The sequence below is a fragment of the Macaca fascicularis genome, chromosome 2 (genome assembly GCF_037993035.2).
Source record: "Macaca fascicularis isolate 582-1 chromosome 2, T2T-MFA8v1.1".
NCBI lineage: Eukaryota > Metazoa > Chordata > Mammalia > Primates > Cercopithecidae > Macaca > Macaca fascicularis.
This window is the reverse complement of record NC_088376.1, coordinates 36522760-36536148: the sequence shown is the minus strand read 5'-3', so window position 1 is coordinate 36536148 and position 13389 is coordinate 36522760. Positions and strand designations below refer to the sequence as shown.

The 13389-nt window shown below is 38.2% G+C and overlaps 1 protein-coding gene across 4 annotated transcripts in view; it reads left to right on the top strand.

Moving 5' to 3' along the window:
* TOPBP1 (DNA topoisomerase II binding protein 1) overlaps positions 1–11546 on the top strand; it is a 64428-nt gene extending 52882 nt beyond the window's left edge. For all 4 annotated transcript variants that reach the window (XM_015445096.4, XM_045386973.3, XM_005545792.5 and 1 more), the window contains 3 exons: positions 1502–1591; positions 1767–1928; positions 10804–11546. In XM_015445096.4, the coding sequence (XP_015300582.3) occupies positions 1502–1591; positions 1767–1928; positions 10804–10947 (396 nt within the window). In that variant the 3' untranslated portion in view covers positions 10948–11546. The remainder of the gene's footprint in view (positions 1–1501; positions 1592–1766; positions 1929–10803) is intronic.
* Positions 11547–13389: the final 1843 nt, after the last annotated feature.

Sequence of the window (13389 nt, the reverse complement as noted above, 5' to 3'; positions counted from 1 at the left end):
ACTATTACTTAGGCCACATGTTCATGTTTCATAGTTCAGGAACACAAGTCAAAGACAAAATTCTGTGTATTAATGATTCAGTCCAAAGACATTCTTTATATTCCAAAATCACTTTGCATTCTGAAACATAATAGGACTCTTCATCTCAAAATCTTTCATGGAATCATAACTTCTGCAGAAATCTTCATATCCTTTCTGTTTTGGTTCAGCCACAGCAAAAAGAGCTGCAACCCTAGGGATGCAACGAATGCTCCCACAATATGAAATCACAGACACTTGACCAGAAGGCCACATATCTGAGGTTTCATCAAAGCACTGGAAGCCATATTAGTTACTGTCTGCTACTTTAAAACTATAGTAGTTATTAGACCCACCACTAGGTCATATGATTTAATGCATTAATATAAAGCACACCTATAATTATATCACAAATTTGCTTTTAGTATTCTGATAACTGTCAATAAAATCGCTTCCTTTTGTAATCCTTTATATTTTAACATTTTCTAAAAATCACCCATAAGGTTTGGGAATTATATCTCAATACAGCTATTATTTAGAAGAGTCTAATGACCAGACTGCCAAAGGGATCCATGGCTCACAAAAAGGTTAATTGTATTAGTTCGTTCTCACGCTGCTATGAAGAAACACCCAAGACTGGGTCATTTATAAAGGAGAGAGTTTAATTGACTCACAGTTCCACATGGCTACAGAGGCCTCAGGAAACTTACAGTCATGTAAGAAGCAAACACGTCCTTCTTCACATGGTGGCAGGAGAGAGAAGTGCAGAGCAAAGTGGGGAAAAACCCCTTATAAAACCATCAGATCTCCTGAGAACTCACTATCACGAGAACAGCATAGGGGAACCCCGCCCACCATCTGATTACCTCCCACGAGGTCCCTCCCCCAACACTTGGAGATTATAATTTGGATTACAATTCAAGATGAGATTTTGGGTGGGGATACAGCCAAACCATTACCAGAACCCGAGTTAAGTAGCCTTTTATGTTGTATTCTAAGTTCTCTGATATTTCCAAATCCTTATTAGCCATGATTCCCTCTCTTTTAGAGTAATTCTACTGGCTTTTGTTAGTTGTTATTCCCTATCTAAATATTTTGTGTTTCTAATTTGCAAACATTTTTAAGAGAAGTAAAATGCAGGCTTCATCTAACCTAATAAGAAGCTGTGCTTTAAGCTCTTCCCTTGATTAATCATAAGAAAAAAAATACCAGAAAAGACTAAACATAAATCACACTGCTTTGTTTTAATGTTACCTAATCATTAAATGGTTTTTCATTCCTCAAGTATTTCTTGATGGCCTACTATGTGCCAGATACCATGGATTCACGTTTCAGTGTTCTGACCAGAGATAATTATACTGTGGCAAAAGTAAAGTTTATAAGATTTAATGACAAAACTGAGTCTACAGGCAAAATCATGTCTTACCTGTATTATTTTGTTATTTTCCAAATGATTTCACCACTGATTATTTTTTATTTGTAGGGAGCATTTAGTGGGTGGAAGGTTATTTTACATGTGGATCAGTCTCGAGAAGCAGGCTTCAAACGCCTTCTTCAGTCAGGAGGAGCAAAGGTTTGTATCATATTAATTTACTGACCTTTTTACATAAATAATTATCTAACCAAGATTGCTATAATCAGTTCTGCATTTTCTCTACTTTTTGAAATGGTAATCCTTCAGTACATATTACACAGCTGAACTACTTTGGAATACTGGTAGATTGTGATACTACTTGTTTTTTCATTAGGTGCTACCTGGTCATTCTGTACCTTTATTTAAAGAGGCCACACATCTTTTTTCTGACTTGAATAAACTGAAACCAGATGACTCAGGAGTTAATATAACAGAAGCTGCTGCCCAGAACGTGTACTGCTTGAGAACAGAGTACATTGCTGATTATCTCATGCAGGTTTGTGAGAGTCTATCCTTGACCTCATTACTAAAGATATGTTTATATGCATAGATAAGTAACTGCACAACAAAACCTTCAGCTCGTGATTAGTAGAACATTAGTCTCCTGTTATTCTCCTCTATTCAAGCCCTTTCAGTTTTATTCTATTTGTATTTTTTATAATAATGAACACATTATGTAAACATTTAGCTTGGAAGTTAAATATGAGAAGAGTATAAAAATCTAGCTACCTCTAAAGGCTTTAAAAATACCCTTTAAAATGTTGGAATATAAAGAAAGCAGAAATTGATTCCAGGAGTCCAAGAAGAAACATTTACCCAAAGGTCCTTTAGTTTTCTTGTCTGTTTGCTTTCATGTACTTTAAATACCTATGTTAGTTAGACACTGTGGTAAATGTAAGCATTTGCTATATGGTGGGCTTACTACTGTCATATTCAGAATTGGCCTGTGTTGTGTAATTTGAATGGGGTAAGAAAAATCTTCCTGACACCAGAGTGCCTAAAAGGCCATCAGGAATCAGCAGGCCTGACACATAATCATAAGGGTTAGATTTCATAATCATCATCTATGAAGGATTTCAAATGGGATGGTGTAGAAATAAGGGGAGGCCAGAACTCAAAGTCAGCTTTGCGATTTTGCTGCTTGTGTTTGCAGATTGCTCAGGATTTAATAGAATGCCTAAAACAGAAATGTGAAGCCGTTATACAGCAGAGGGCATACTGATTAGTATCCACTATTTTATCTAAGGTTTTCACTGAACGTGATGTTTCTGACATTCATTTTAAGTTTCAGTGTATACCAGTAGTTCATTTCTTTTTATTGCTGAGTAGTATTTCTTTGTCTGAATATACCATAGTTTATTCATTTTCCTGTTGATGGACCCCTGGGCTGTTTGTCATCTTGGTTATCATTAGTAAAGCAACTAAAAATACACAGACTTTATTATGGACATATTTTTTCATTTCTCCTGGGTAAATAGGACAGAATTGCTGTGTAATAGAATAAGTAAATATTTCGTGGTTTTTTGTTTGTTTGTTTGGTTTTTTTTTTGAGACGGAGTCCCACTCTGTGGCCCAAGCTGGAGTGCGGTGGCGAGATCTCCGCTCACTGCAAGCTCCGCCTCCCGGGTTCACACCATTCTCCTGCCTCAGCCTCCCGGGTAGCTGGGACTACCGGTGCCCGCCACCATGCCCGGCTAGTTTTTTGTATTTTTAGTGGAGATGGGGTTTCACTGTATTAGCCAGGATGGTCTCGATCTCCTGACCTCGTGATCCACCTGCCTTGGCCTCCCAAAGTGCTGGGATTACAGGCGTGAGTCACCGTGCCCGGCCTAATGTTTCATTTTTTAAGAAGCTGCCAGGCCTTTTGCAAAAGGGATTTTTACCATTTTATACTTCCCACCAATAATATAGGGATTGAGCATCCCAAATCTGACAGTTAGAAATGGTACAAAATCCTAAACTTTTGAACACTGACGTGATGCTCAACAGAAGTGCTTATTGGAACATTTCTGATTTCTGGATTTCCGACGCTCAACCAGTAAATATAAATATTCCAAAATCTGAAATACTTCTCATTCCAAGCACTTCAGATAAGGGATACTCAATCTGTGTAAGCCTTCCAGTTATTCCATATTTTTGCCAACGTTTAGTGTTGACAATCATTTGATTTTTAGCCATACGGTAGGTTTACAGTGGGAGCACATTGTATCTCCCTGATGACTAAGGACATTGAGCGCTTTTTCTTTCATGGTTTGTGTGTTTGTTTGTTTTTTGGTGTGTGTGTGTATTCTCTAATATGTTTTCTAAAAAGTTATTGTTTTAGCTTTTATGTTTATCTCTATGACCTATTACAAATTAATTTTTCTTTATGCTGTGAGGTATGGACCAGAGTTGGTTTTTTCCCATATAGATATCTAGGTGTTCCAGCACCATTTGTTGAATAGATTTTCCTTTCCCACAAAAGCTTTGGCATCTTGATAAAAAAATCAAATGATCGTGTTTTTGTTCTGTTTCATTATCTACTTGTTGATATGTTTCCTACTGTGTCTTGATTACTGTAGCTGTACAGCAACTTTTGAAGCTAGTATTAAGACTACAATTTTAGTTGTCTTTTTCAAGGTTATTTCGGTATTCCATGTCCTTTGCGTTTCCACGTGGACTTTAGAATCAGCTTGTTAGTTTCTACAAAAAAAAAAAAAAAGAAAAAAAAAAAGGCCTAGAGTGGTTAAGATTAGGATTGCACTGACTCTATAGATTAACTTGGGGACAGTTAACATCTTTACAGTATTGAGCATTCTATTCCATAAACCTAGAATGTCTCCAGTTAGGTCTTCTTTAATTTCTCTCAGCAACATTTTGTGGTTTTTCAGTAAGGGAACTTGCATATCTTTTGTTAAACATATTCCTATTTTGTGATGCTATTGTAAATGAAAATTTTTAGATGTACGTTGATTTTTTTCTACCATTTGCTGCCAATCCATAAGAGTATAAATTTTGTATATTATTATTTATTTATTTTGAGGCAGGGTCTTACTCTGTTGTCCAGGCTGGAGTACAGTGGCGTGATCTTGGCTCACTGCAACCTCTGCCTCCCAGGCCCAAGAGATCCTCCCACCTCAGCCTCCAAAGTAACTAGGACTACAGGCATGTGCCACCATGCCCACCTAATTTTTTTTTGGCAGGGGGAAGGGGTAGAGGCAGGGTTTTGCCAGGTTGACCAGGCTGGTCTCAAGCAATCCACCTGCCTCAGCCTCCCAAAGTGCTGGGATTACAGATGTGAGCCACGGTGCCTGGCCTGTCACTCTTTTATACCCTATGATCTTAATAAAATTCACTTAATACAATTAGTACCTTAGGCTTTCCTACATAAGCAGTCATTTTATCTACAAAGAGATTTGTGGATTGTCCCTTCCTTATGCCTCTTATTTCTTGTCTTACATGGCTAGGACCTCAGTATGCTGCTGAAAAGAAGTGATGAGATTGGCCTCCTTGTCTCCTTGTCCCTAGCCTAGGTGGAAAGTGTTCAATATTTCACCAGTATTTCACCACTTATAGGTTCTTCATAGATTTCTTTTCCAGATTGAGGAAGAGCCCTTTTACTCCTAGTTTACTAAGATTTCTTTTTCATCATTAATTGGGGTTAACTTTTGTTAAATGTCTTTTTCTACTTCTGTTGGAGTTATTGTAAGGTTTTTCTCTTTCATTCTATTACTATGGGAAATTGCATACATTTTCAAATGTTAAGTTTCATGTATCAATCCCATTTGATCATGGCATATTAATCTTTGTATATATTGCCAGATTTATTTGATGAAGAATTTTTAAAATCTGTTTTCAGGGTGGGATATTGGTATGTAATTCTCATTTTTTGTAATGTTTTGTCATATTTTGGTATTAGGGTTTTGCTGGCATCATAAACAAGGTGGGAAGTGCTCCCTTGGTTTTCTCAAAGAATTTGTGTAAGATGCCTATTTCTTCCTTGAATATTTGAAGGTCTGGAGTTTTCTTTTTTATTTTATTTTATGTTTTTGAGACATGTTCTGGCTCTGTTGCCCACACTGGAGTGCAATGGCATGATCTTAGCTCACTGCAACCTCCGCTTCCTGTGCTCAAACAATCCTTCTACCTCAGCCTCCTGGGTAGCTGAGACTACAAGCGCACACTACCACTCTTGGCTAATCTTTGTATTTTTGGTAGAGACGGGGTTTCACCATGCTGGACTGAAGCGATCCCCTCGGCCTCCCAAAGTCCTAGGATTATAGGCATAAGCCACCTGACCTGGAGTTTTCTCATTTTTTTTTTTTTTTTTTAAGATGGAGTCTCGCTCTCTCACCCAGCCTGGAGTGCAGTGGCGCAATATCAGCTCACTGCAACCTCCACCTCCCAGGTTCAAGTGATTCTTCTGCCTCAGCCTCCCAAGTAGCTGGGATTATAGGCATGAGTTGCCATGCCTGGCTGATTTTTGTATTTTTAGTATTAACGGGGTTTTAACCATGTTGGCCAGGCTGGTCTCGAACTCCTGACCTCAGGTGATCTACCTGCGTTGGCCTTCCAAAGTGCTGGGATTACAGTCGTGAACCACTGCACCCAACCTGGAGATTTCTTTATACGTGGTTTTTGGTACCAAATTTTCTTTACTAGATACAGAGCTTTTCCTATTTTCTGTTTCATTATATGTCAGTTTTTAATAACTGGTAATTTTCAAATAATATGTCCATTTCATCTTATCAAATTTGTTGGCATAAAGTTCTTCATAATATTATTATTATCCTTTTAGTGTAATAAGTTTATTCCTGCCTGGGCACGGTGGCACACAGGCCTGTAATCTCAACACTTTGGGAGACTGAGGTGGGCAGATCATTTGAGGTCAGGAGTTTGAGACCAGCCTGGCCAACATAGTGAAACCCCATCTCTACTAAAAATACAAAAAAATTAGCTGGGCCTGGTGGCGTGTGCCTGTAGTCCCAGCTGCTCAGGAGGCTGAGGCAGGAGAATCGCTTGAACCTGGGAGGCAGAGGTTGCAATGAGACGAGGTCATGCCACCGCACTCCAGCCTGGGCGACAGAGCAAGACTCCGTTTCAAAATAAATAAATAAATAAGTTTATTCCTGATATTGGCAACTTGTGTTCATTTATAGCTGACTTATTTAGGAGTCTGTTGTTTAGTTCCTAAATATAAGAGGATTTTTTTTCTATCTTTTTAATTTGTGATTGCTCATTGAATTCCATTGTAATCACAGAACATACTCTCTGATTTTAATTATTTTAAAATTATTGAGACTTGTTTTATCGCCCAGCTTCATCTCTCTTAATGAACGTATCGTGTATGTGAAAGATTTTATATTCTACAGTTGTTGGGTGTTACGTTCTGAAAATATCAAATAGGTCAATGTGGTTGATACTGTTGATCAGATTTCCTGTGTATGTGGGTTTTTTTGGTTGTTTAGTTATATCAATTACTGATACTAAAATCTCCAGCTGATTGTGGAATTTTCTGTTTTTTCTCTTTAATTCTGTCAGCTTTTACCCCATTTATTTCAAACTTTGTTGCTAGCTGTTACCCATGTGTAATTTCTGTGATTTTCACATATTGATCCTTTGTTATAACTTGAATCTCTGGGCTTATTCTGCCTTAATGTGCATTATCTGAGGTTAATATAGCCTTTTCCTATTTAGTCTGTGTCATGATATCTCTTTTCATGGTTTTTAATTTTAAACTTGTCTGTGTCTTATTATTTAAAATGGCTTTCTTGTAGACAGGATATAGTTGTGCCTTGCTTTTTTATTCTTTGGAGTGTTCAGTCTATCAGGTAATTATTGATATGATTGGATTTAGGGATGGGGTTTTTTGCTGTTTGTTTTCTATTTGTTCTTTGTCCTTGTTCTTCTTTTTCTTTCTTGGCTTTTTTTTTATTAGTTTAATATTTTTAGAATTGTATTTTATCCATTGGCCTTCAGGAGGAGTATTTATATGTAGATTATACATTACTTACTGAGGCCGGGCACGGTAGCTCACACTTGTAATCCCAGCATTTTGTGAGGCCGTGGCCGGCAGATCACCTGAGGTCAGGAGTTCGAGACCAGCCTGGCCAATATGGTGAAACCCTGTCTCTACTAAAAATACAAAAATCAGTTGGGTGTGGTGGTGCACACCTGTAATCCCAGCTGTTTGGGAGACTAAGGCAGGAGAAGCACTTGAACGTGGGAGGCGGAGGCTGCAGTGAGCCAAGATCGCACCTCTGCACTCCAGCCTAGGTGACAAGAGTGAAACTCTGCTTCAAAAAAAAAAAAAAAAAGATCTCTTGCATCCAAGTTGGTTCATTTGCTTCCCCTGTCCTTTATACCAGGGGTCACTAAACTGTAGCCCCGTGGCCATATCTGGCCCACTGCCTATTTTATAAATAAAGGTTTGTTGGAATACAGCCATACTTACTCATTTATGTATTCTCTGTGGCTGCTTTTGCACTATAATGGCAGAGTTAATAGTTTCAGCACAAATCATCTATCCCACAAAATCTAAAATATTTCTGAGTTTTTACAGAAGGTATGCTGACCTCTGCTTTATGCAGTAGTTGTCATAGTTTTTACATCTACATCTTATAGCCTCAAATAAGATTTTACTTCAAATAGGTTTTGCTTTTAACACTTCTGTGCATTTTGAGGAAACTAAAATAAAAAATAGTATTTTATAATTACTCTCATGTATACCAGTTTGAGAGTCATTTTTTCCTGAAGATCCGCATTTCCATCTGATTACATTTTCCTTCAGCCTGAAGAACTAACTTTAGTTTGGAGTGCAGGTCGATTGGGGATCAATTCTAGCTTTCTGTTATATGAAATGTCTGTTCTACCTTCATTCTTGAAGGACATTTTTGCAGGATACAGAATTTTAGATTGACGGGTTTTTCTCTTCTATTAAGGACTTCACTGTCTGCTGGCCTCCATTGTTTCTGTTGAGAAATCAGTGATGGTCATTTGAATTGTTCCCTTGTATTCAATGTGTCATTTTTTTCCTGGCTGCTCAATAGTTTCTTCGTCTTTGGTTTTCAACCATTTGATATATCCAGGTGTGGTTTTCTTTGTATTAATCCTGCCTGGTGTCTGCAGAGCTTCTTGAATCTGCAAACTTAACACCTTTCACCAGGTTTGGGAAATTTTGGCCATTATTTCTTCAAATATTTTTTCTGCTCCATTCTTTCCTCACTGTCTGCAAATTCAGTTACTTATGTTAGAACTTTTTATTTGTCCCATGTGTTCCTAAGGCCATGTTCACTTTTTTGCAATCTTTTTTTGTGTTCTTTTGATTGCTGATTCCTATTTATCTGCCTCCAGCTTCACTGATTGTGTTCCTGTTATCATCATCCTGCTCTGAAGCCCATCTAGTGAGACTTTTGATTTTTTTTTTTTTTTTTTTAATAGAGATGGATTCCCATCATGTTGCCCAGGCTGGTCTCAAACTTCTGGGCTCAAGCGTTCCTCCCACCGAGCAGTGTATGAGTGATCGAGTTTCTGTGTCCTCATGAGCATTTAGCGATATCAGTGCTTTTTATTTTTGCCTTTTCAGTAGGTATAGTGATACCTACTACACCTGGCTAATTTTCTTGTTGTCTCTTGGGATTGTTTCCTCCTTAGAATGTCCAGCAGCATTTGTTCAGAAAACTGTCTTTTCTTCACTGAGTTGCTTTTGCACCTTTGTCAAAATTCAGTTGATTTGGCCCGGTGCAGCTCAGTGGATAACTTGAGGTCAGGAGTTCCAGACCAGCCTGGCCAACAGGGCAAAACCCCATCTCTACTAAAAAGACAAAAATTATCTAGGCATGGTGGCGCATGCCTGTAGGCCCAGCTACTCAGGAGGTTGAGGCAGGAGAATTGCTTGAACCCAGGAGGCTGAGGTTGCAGTGAGCTAAGATTGCACCATTGCATTCTAGCCTGGGCAACAAGAGCGAGACTCCATCTCAAAAAAAAAAAAATTCATTTGGTCATATTTGTGTGAGTCTGTTTCTGGGTTCTCTTTTCAATTCCATTGATCCATGTGTGTGTCTGTCCCTCTCTAGTACTGCCCTATCTTGATAACTACATAAACTCCAATATCAGCTGGTGATTCCTTCCACTTTATTCCTCTTTCAAGATTGTTTTAGCTATTGTAGCAGCTTTTTTTTTGCCTGTATCTTTTCATGTAAATTTTAAAATAAGCTTATGTATGTCTATAAAAACCTTGTTGCAATTTTGATAGGAATTTCATTAAACTTACAGATCATTTTGAATCAGCATCTTTACCACATTGAGTCTTCCATGAACATGACATTTCTTTCTATTAATTTAGATGGTCTTTAATTTTTCATAAACATTTTGTAATTTTCAGTATATAGATCCTATATATGTTTTTTTTAAGCTTATGCCTAAGTATTTCTGTTTATTTGAATGATTCATTTTTTCTTAAGAATGGGTCATGTTTTGCTTCTTTACAAAGCAATTGCTTAATTTTGGATATATTCTGGACGTCATGAATAAGTCGTAGAAACTTTAGATTCAAGTCCGGCATGGTGGTACTCCTGTAGTCCTAGCTACTTGGGAGGCTGAGACAGGAGGATTGCTTCAGCTCAGGAGTTTGAGACCAGCCTGTGCAACACAGCAAGACCCCTATCTCCCCACAAAAAAGAAACTCTAGATTCTGTTCTTCTGCTCCTCCAAAGAGTACTGTGTTGTTTAACAGGGAGTTTACTTCATACACTGTGTTTGCGTCCCCAGCCCCACATTTGCTAGGTTTGTTTATTCTCCAGGGTCTGTGGTTGCTTTTAGTATATTTTGGTCAGTGTTTGTAGTTGTTATCCATGGAATAATTGAATCAAAAGGCACTTACTTAGTATTTTGTGGTGATTCATTTTCAGGTTGCCCAGTCTGCCATATTGCTAGAAAATTAAGTTTTATTACACTTATAATAAGGGGGAAAAGATCCATTTCTTCTATGTTGGGAAATGGTTGTGGTTGAAAAATGCAAGGGTTTTGGAGTCAGATCGGTTATGAATTTTGGCTTTACTACCTGCTAGTTATGTGACACTGGTTGTTTTATTTAACCTTTTTTATTTTATCTCTAAAATGGGGATTAAAAACACCAATATGGAATGTTTGTAAGATCTGAGCTAGCCGCACTCTACCTGAGCGATACATGTATTTCTCTGACAACAGCTGGGGCTTTGTCCCACAGGCTTCATTTTGTTTAATTTACTGGAACCTAGGAATGAATATGCATTTTCCTTGACGTTTGTCAGATTCATCCCTGACAGGTTGGAGATTTAAAGAAAAAAATCTATTACTGGATCATGCAAATTTTTGAAATCATTTAAAAAAATCATTTATTTTTCCTTTTATAGGAATCACCTCCTCATGTAGAAAATTACTGTCTACCAGAAGCTATTTCATTTCTTCAGAATAATAAGGAACTTGGGACTGGATTATCACAAAAGAGGAAAGCTCCTACAGAAAAAAATAAAATGAAACGACCTAGAGTACACTAATCGCATCTACTCTTTAGTTACCAAACATTAAATGTTTTTAAAAATTGAAAGCCTGAATGTCACTGTGGCGGATTTGGGTCGTAGTTTAAGGATGAGTGCCTGAAGACTTCTGCCTCAGAGTATAATGATGACCCTTCTTGAGTTTTGAACACCTGAAATTTTAATCACTGCAATATTAACTGTTTCTTAATAAAAAGTTACCTGAAATAACAACAAAGTACAGCTCCTCAGCTAGCTTGCTGTTAAACCACATTGAAGTATGTTAGAAGGTATTTATTTTTCTTGTAAATATCTGAAGCTATAGCTTAGTGGAAATTTTAGCAAGGTGATGGATTTTGCTTTAGAAAGTCTGCCTTACAAATTCATAACAACAAGATTTGTCAATCAGCATTTATTCATGTTTTCCCTGATTTTTATCTTCTCACCATTTTACCTCTTTTAACAGGAGCCTGAGCACAAGGTTTAGTGAAGAAGCTGGGGCTATAAATGTGTGTGTATATATGTATATGTATGTTTGTACAAATCTCCATGATGTTTGCCAAGTTTGGGTGCCAAAACTTGGAAAATGTGATAATAAAGAATAAAAGTAGTGACTCAAATTAGTATTAAGATGTGTTTACATAGATGAATTTTTAAAAAGAGCACCCTGGCATCTATTCTTCTGTTGAAGCAACAAAACATTTATGTAACTTAACTTAAAAAATGAATTGCAGGGGGCTGGGTGCTGGGTGCGGTGGCTCACGCCTGTGATCCCAGCACTTTGGAAGGCTGAGGCAGGCGGATCACCTGAGGTCAGGAGTTTGAAACCAGCCTGACCAACATGGAGAAACCCTGTCTCTACTAAAAATACAAAAAATTAGCCGGGTGTGGTGGCACATACCTGTAATCCCAGCTACTTGGGAGGCTGCGGCAGGAGAATCGCTTGAACCTGGGAGGTGGAGGTTGCGGTGAGCTGAGATCCATTGCACTCCAGCCTAGGCAACAAGAATAAAACTCCATCTCAAAGGAAAAAAAAAAAAAAATTGCAGGCCAGGCACGGTGGCTCATGCCTGTAATCCTACCACTTTGGGAGGCCAAGGTGGGTGGATCGCTTGAACCCGGGAGTTTAAGACCAGCCTGGACAACATGGCGAAACCTCATCTGTACAAAAAATAGCAAAAAATCAGTCGGGCATGGTGTCTGATGCCTGTAGTCCCAGCTACTTGGGGCATGAGAATTACTTGAATTCAGGAGGCAGAGGTTGCAGTGAGCCAAAATCATGCCACTGCAACTCCAGCCTGGGCGCCTGAATGAGACCCTGTCTCAAAAAAATAAATGAATTGCTTGTTAACATTTCTGATGTTTGTTATTTAGAATATTGCCCCATTAGATTAAAACATAATGTTATTGGAACTCTGTATTGCATTAGCCTTTATTATGCTAAACCTAAACACCTAATACTACATGCGTTAACAGAATTCTCTATAAATACACTTAATTTCATTTGAAGGACAAACTAGAATCCGTTAGGAATGTAATTTTGATGTAAACTGTTCAATTCCAAATGACTTTTTGAAAGGCAGATTCAAATAGTGAAGGAGAGCGCTCAACTTGGACACAAAATCCCTTAAATTTTCATCAGATTTTCTTCAAAATGGAGTAGAGGGTATCCCTGTTGCTAGAGGATTGGTCCTTCAGAGTTTTCAGCTTTGAGCTAGTTCACAGCTTAGGACAATACAAATTCTGCACAGAGAAATAGGTAGCATTATGGTGTAAACTGTCTCCCTCCCACCAAACAAAACCACATGGGCGTCTTTATCAGAACTATTTTATTTTAGCTGAATCATTTTGTGGATATATAGTATGTTTCCCTGAATTTTATTACTCAGAATTCTTTGAAATAGGCCAGGTGCAATGGCTCACGCTTGTAATCCCAGTACTTTGGGAGACCAAGTTGGACAGATCACTTGAGGTCAGGAGTTTGAGACCAGCTTGGCCAACATGGCGAAACCCCATCTCTGCTAAAAATACAAAAATTAGCCAGGTGTGCTAGCACATGCCTGTAATCCCAGCTGTGCAGGAGGCGGAGGCAGGAGAATCACTTGAACCAGGAGGTGGAGGTTGCAGTGAGCTGAGATCGCACCACTGCACTCCAGCCTGGGTGACAGAGAGAGAGACTCCATCTCAAAAAAATAAATAAAATAAATTCTTCGAAATAGTTTTTAAGTTACCTAATCTACCACTTTCTTTTCTGCCAAAATTATGGTTTTCCCGTTCAAACTTAGACACAGTTTACCATTTAAGGCTCCAGGTCTCAGTTTCTCCTCCTGACTTTCCAGCATCTGCCTATACCCTGTATAAGCCACTTGAACTCTGGGTTGGCTCTTAATCTGTAAATGTCCTAATGCCAGCAACAATATCCTCTTATATGCAAATAATACCTAATGCCAGCAACAATATCCT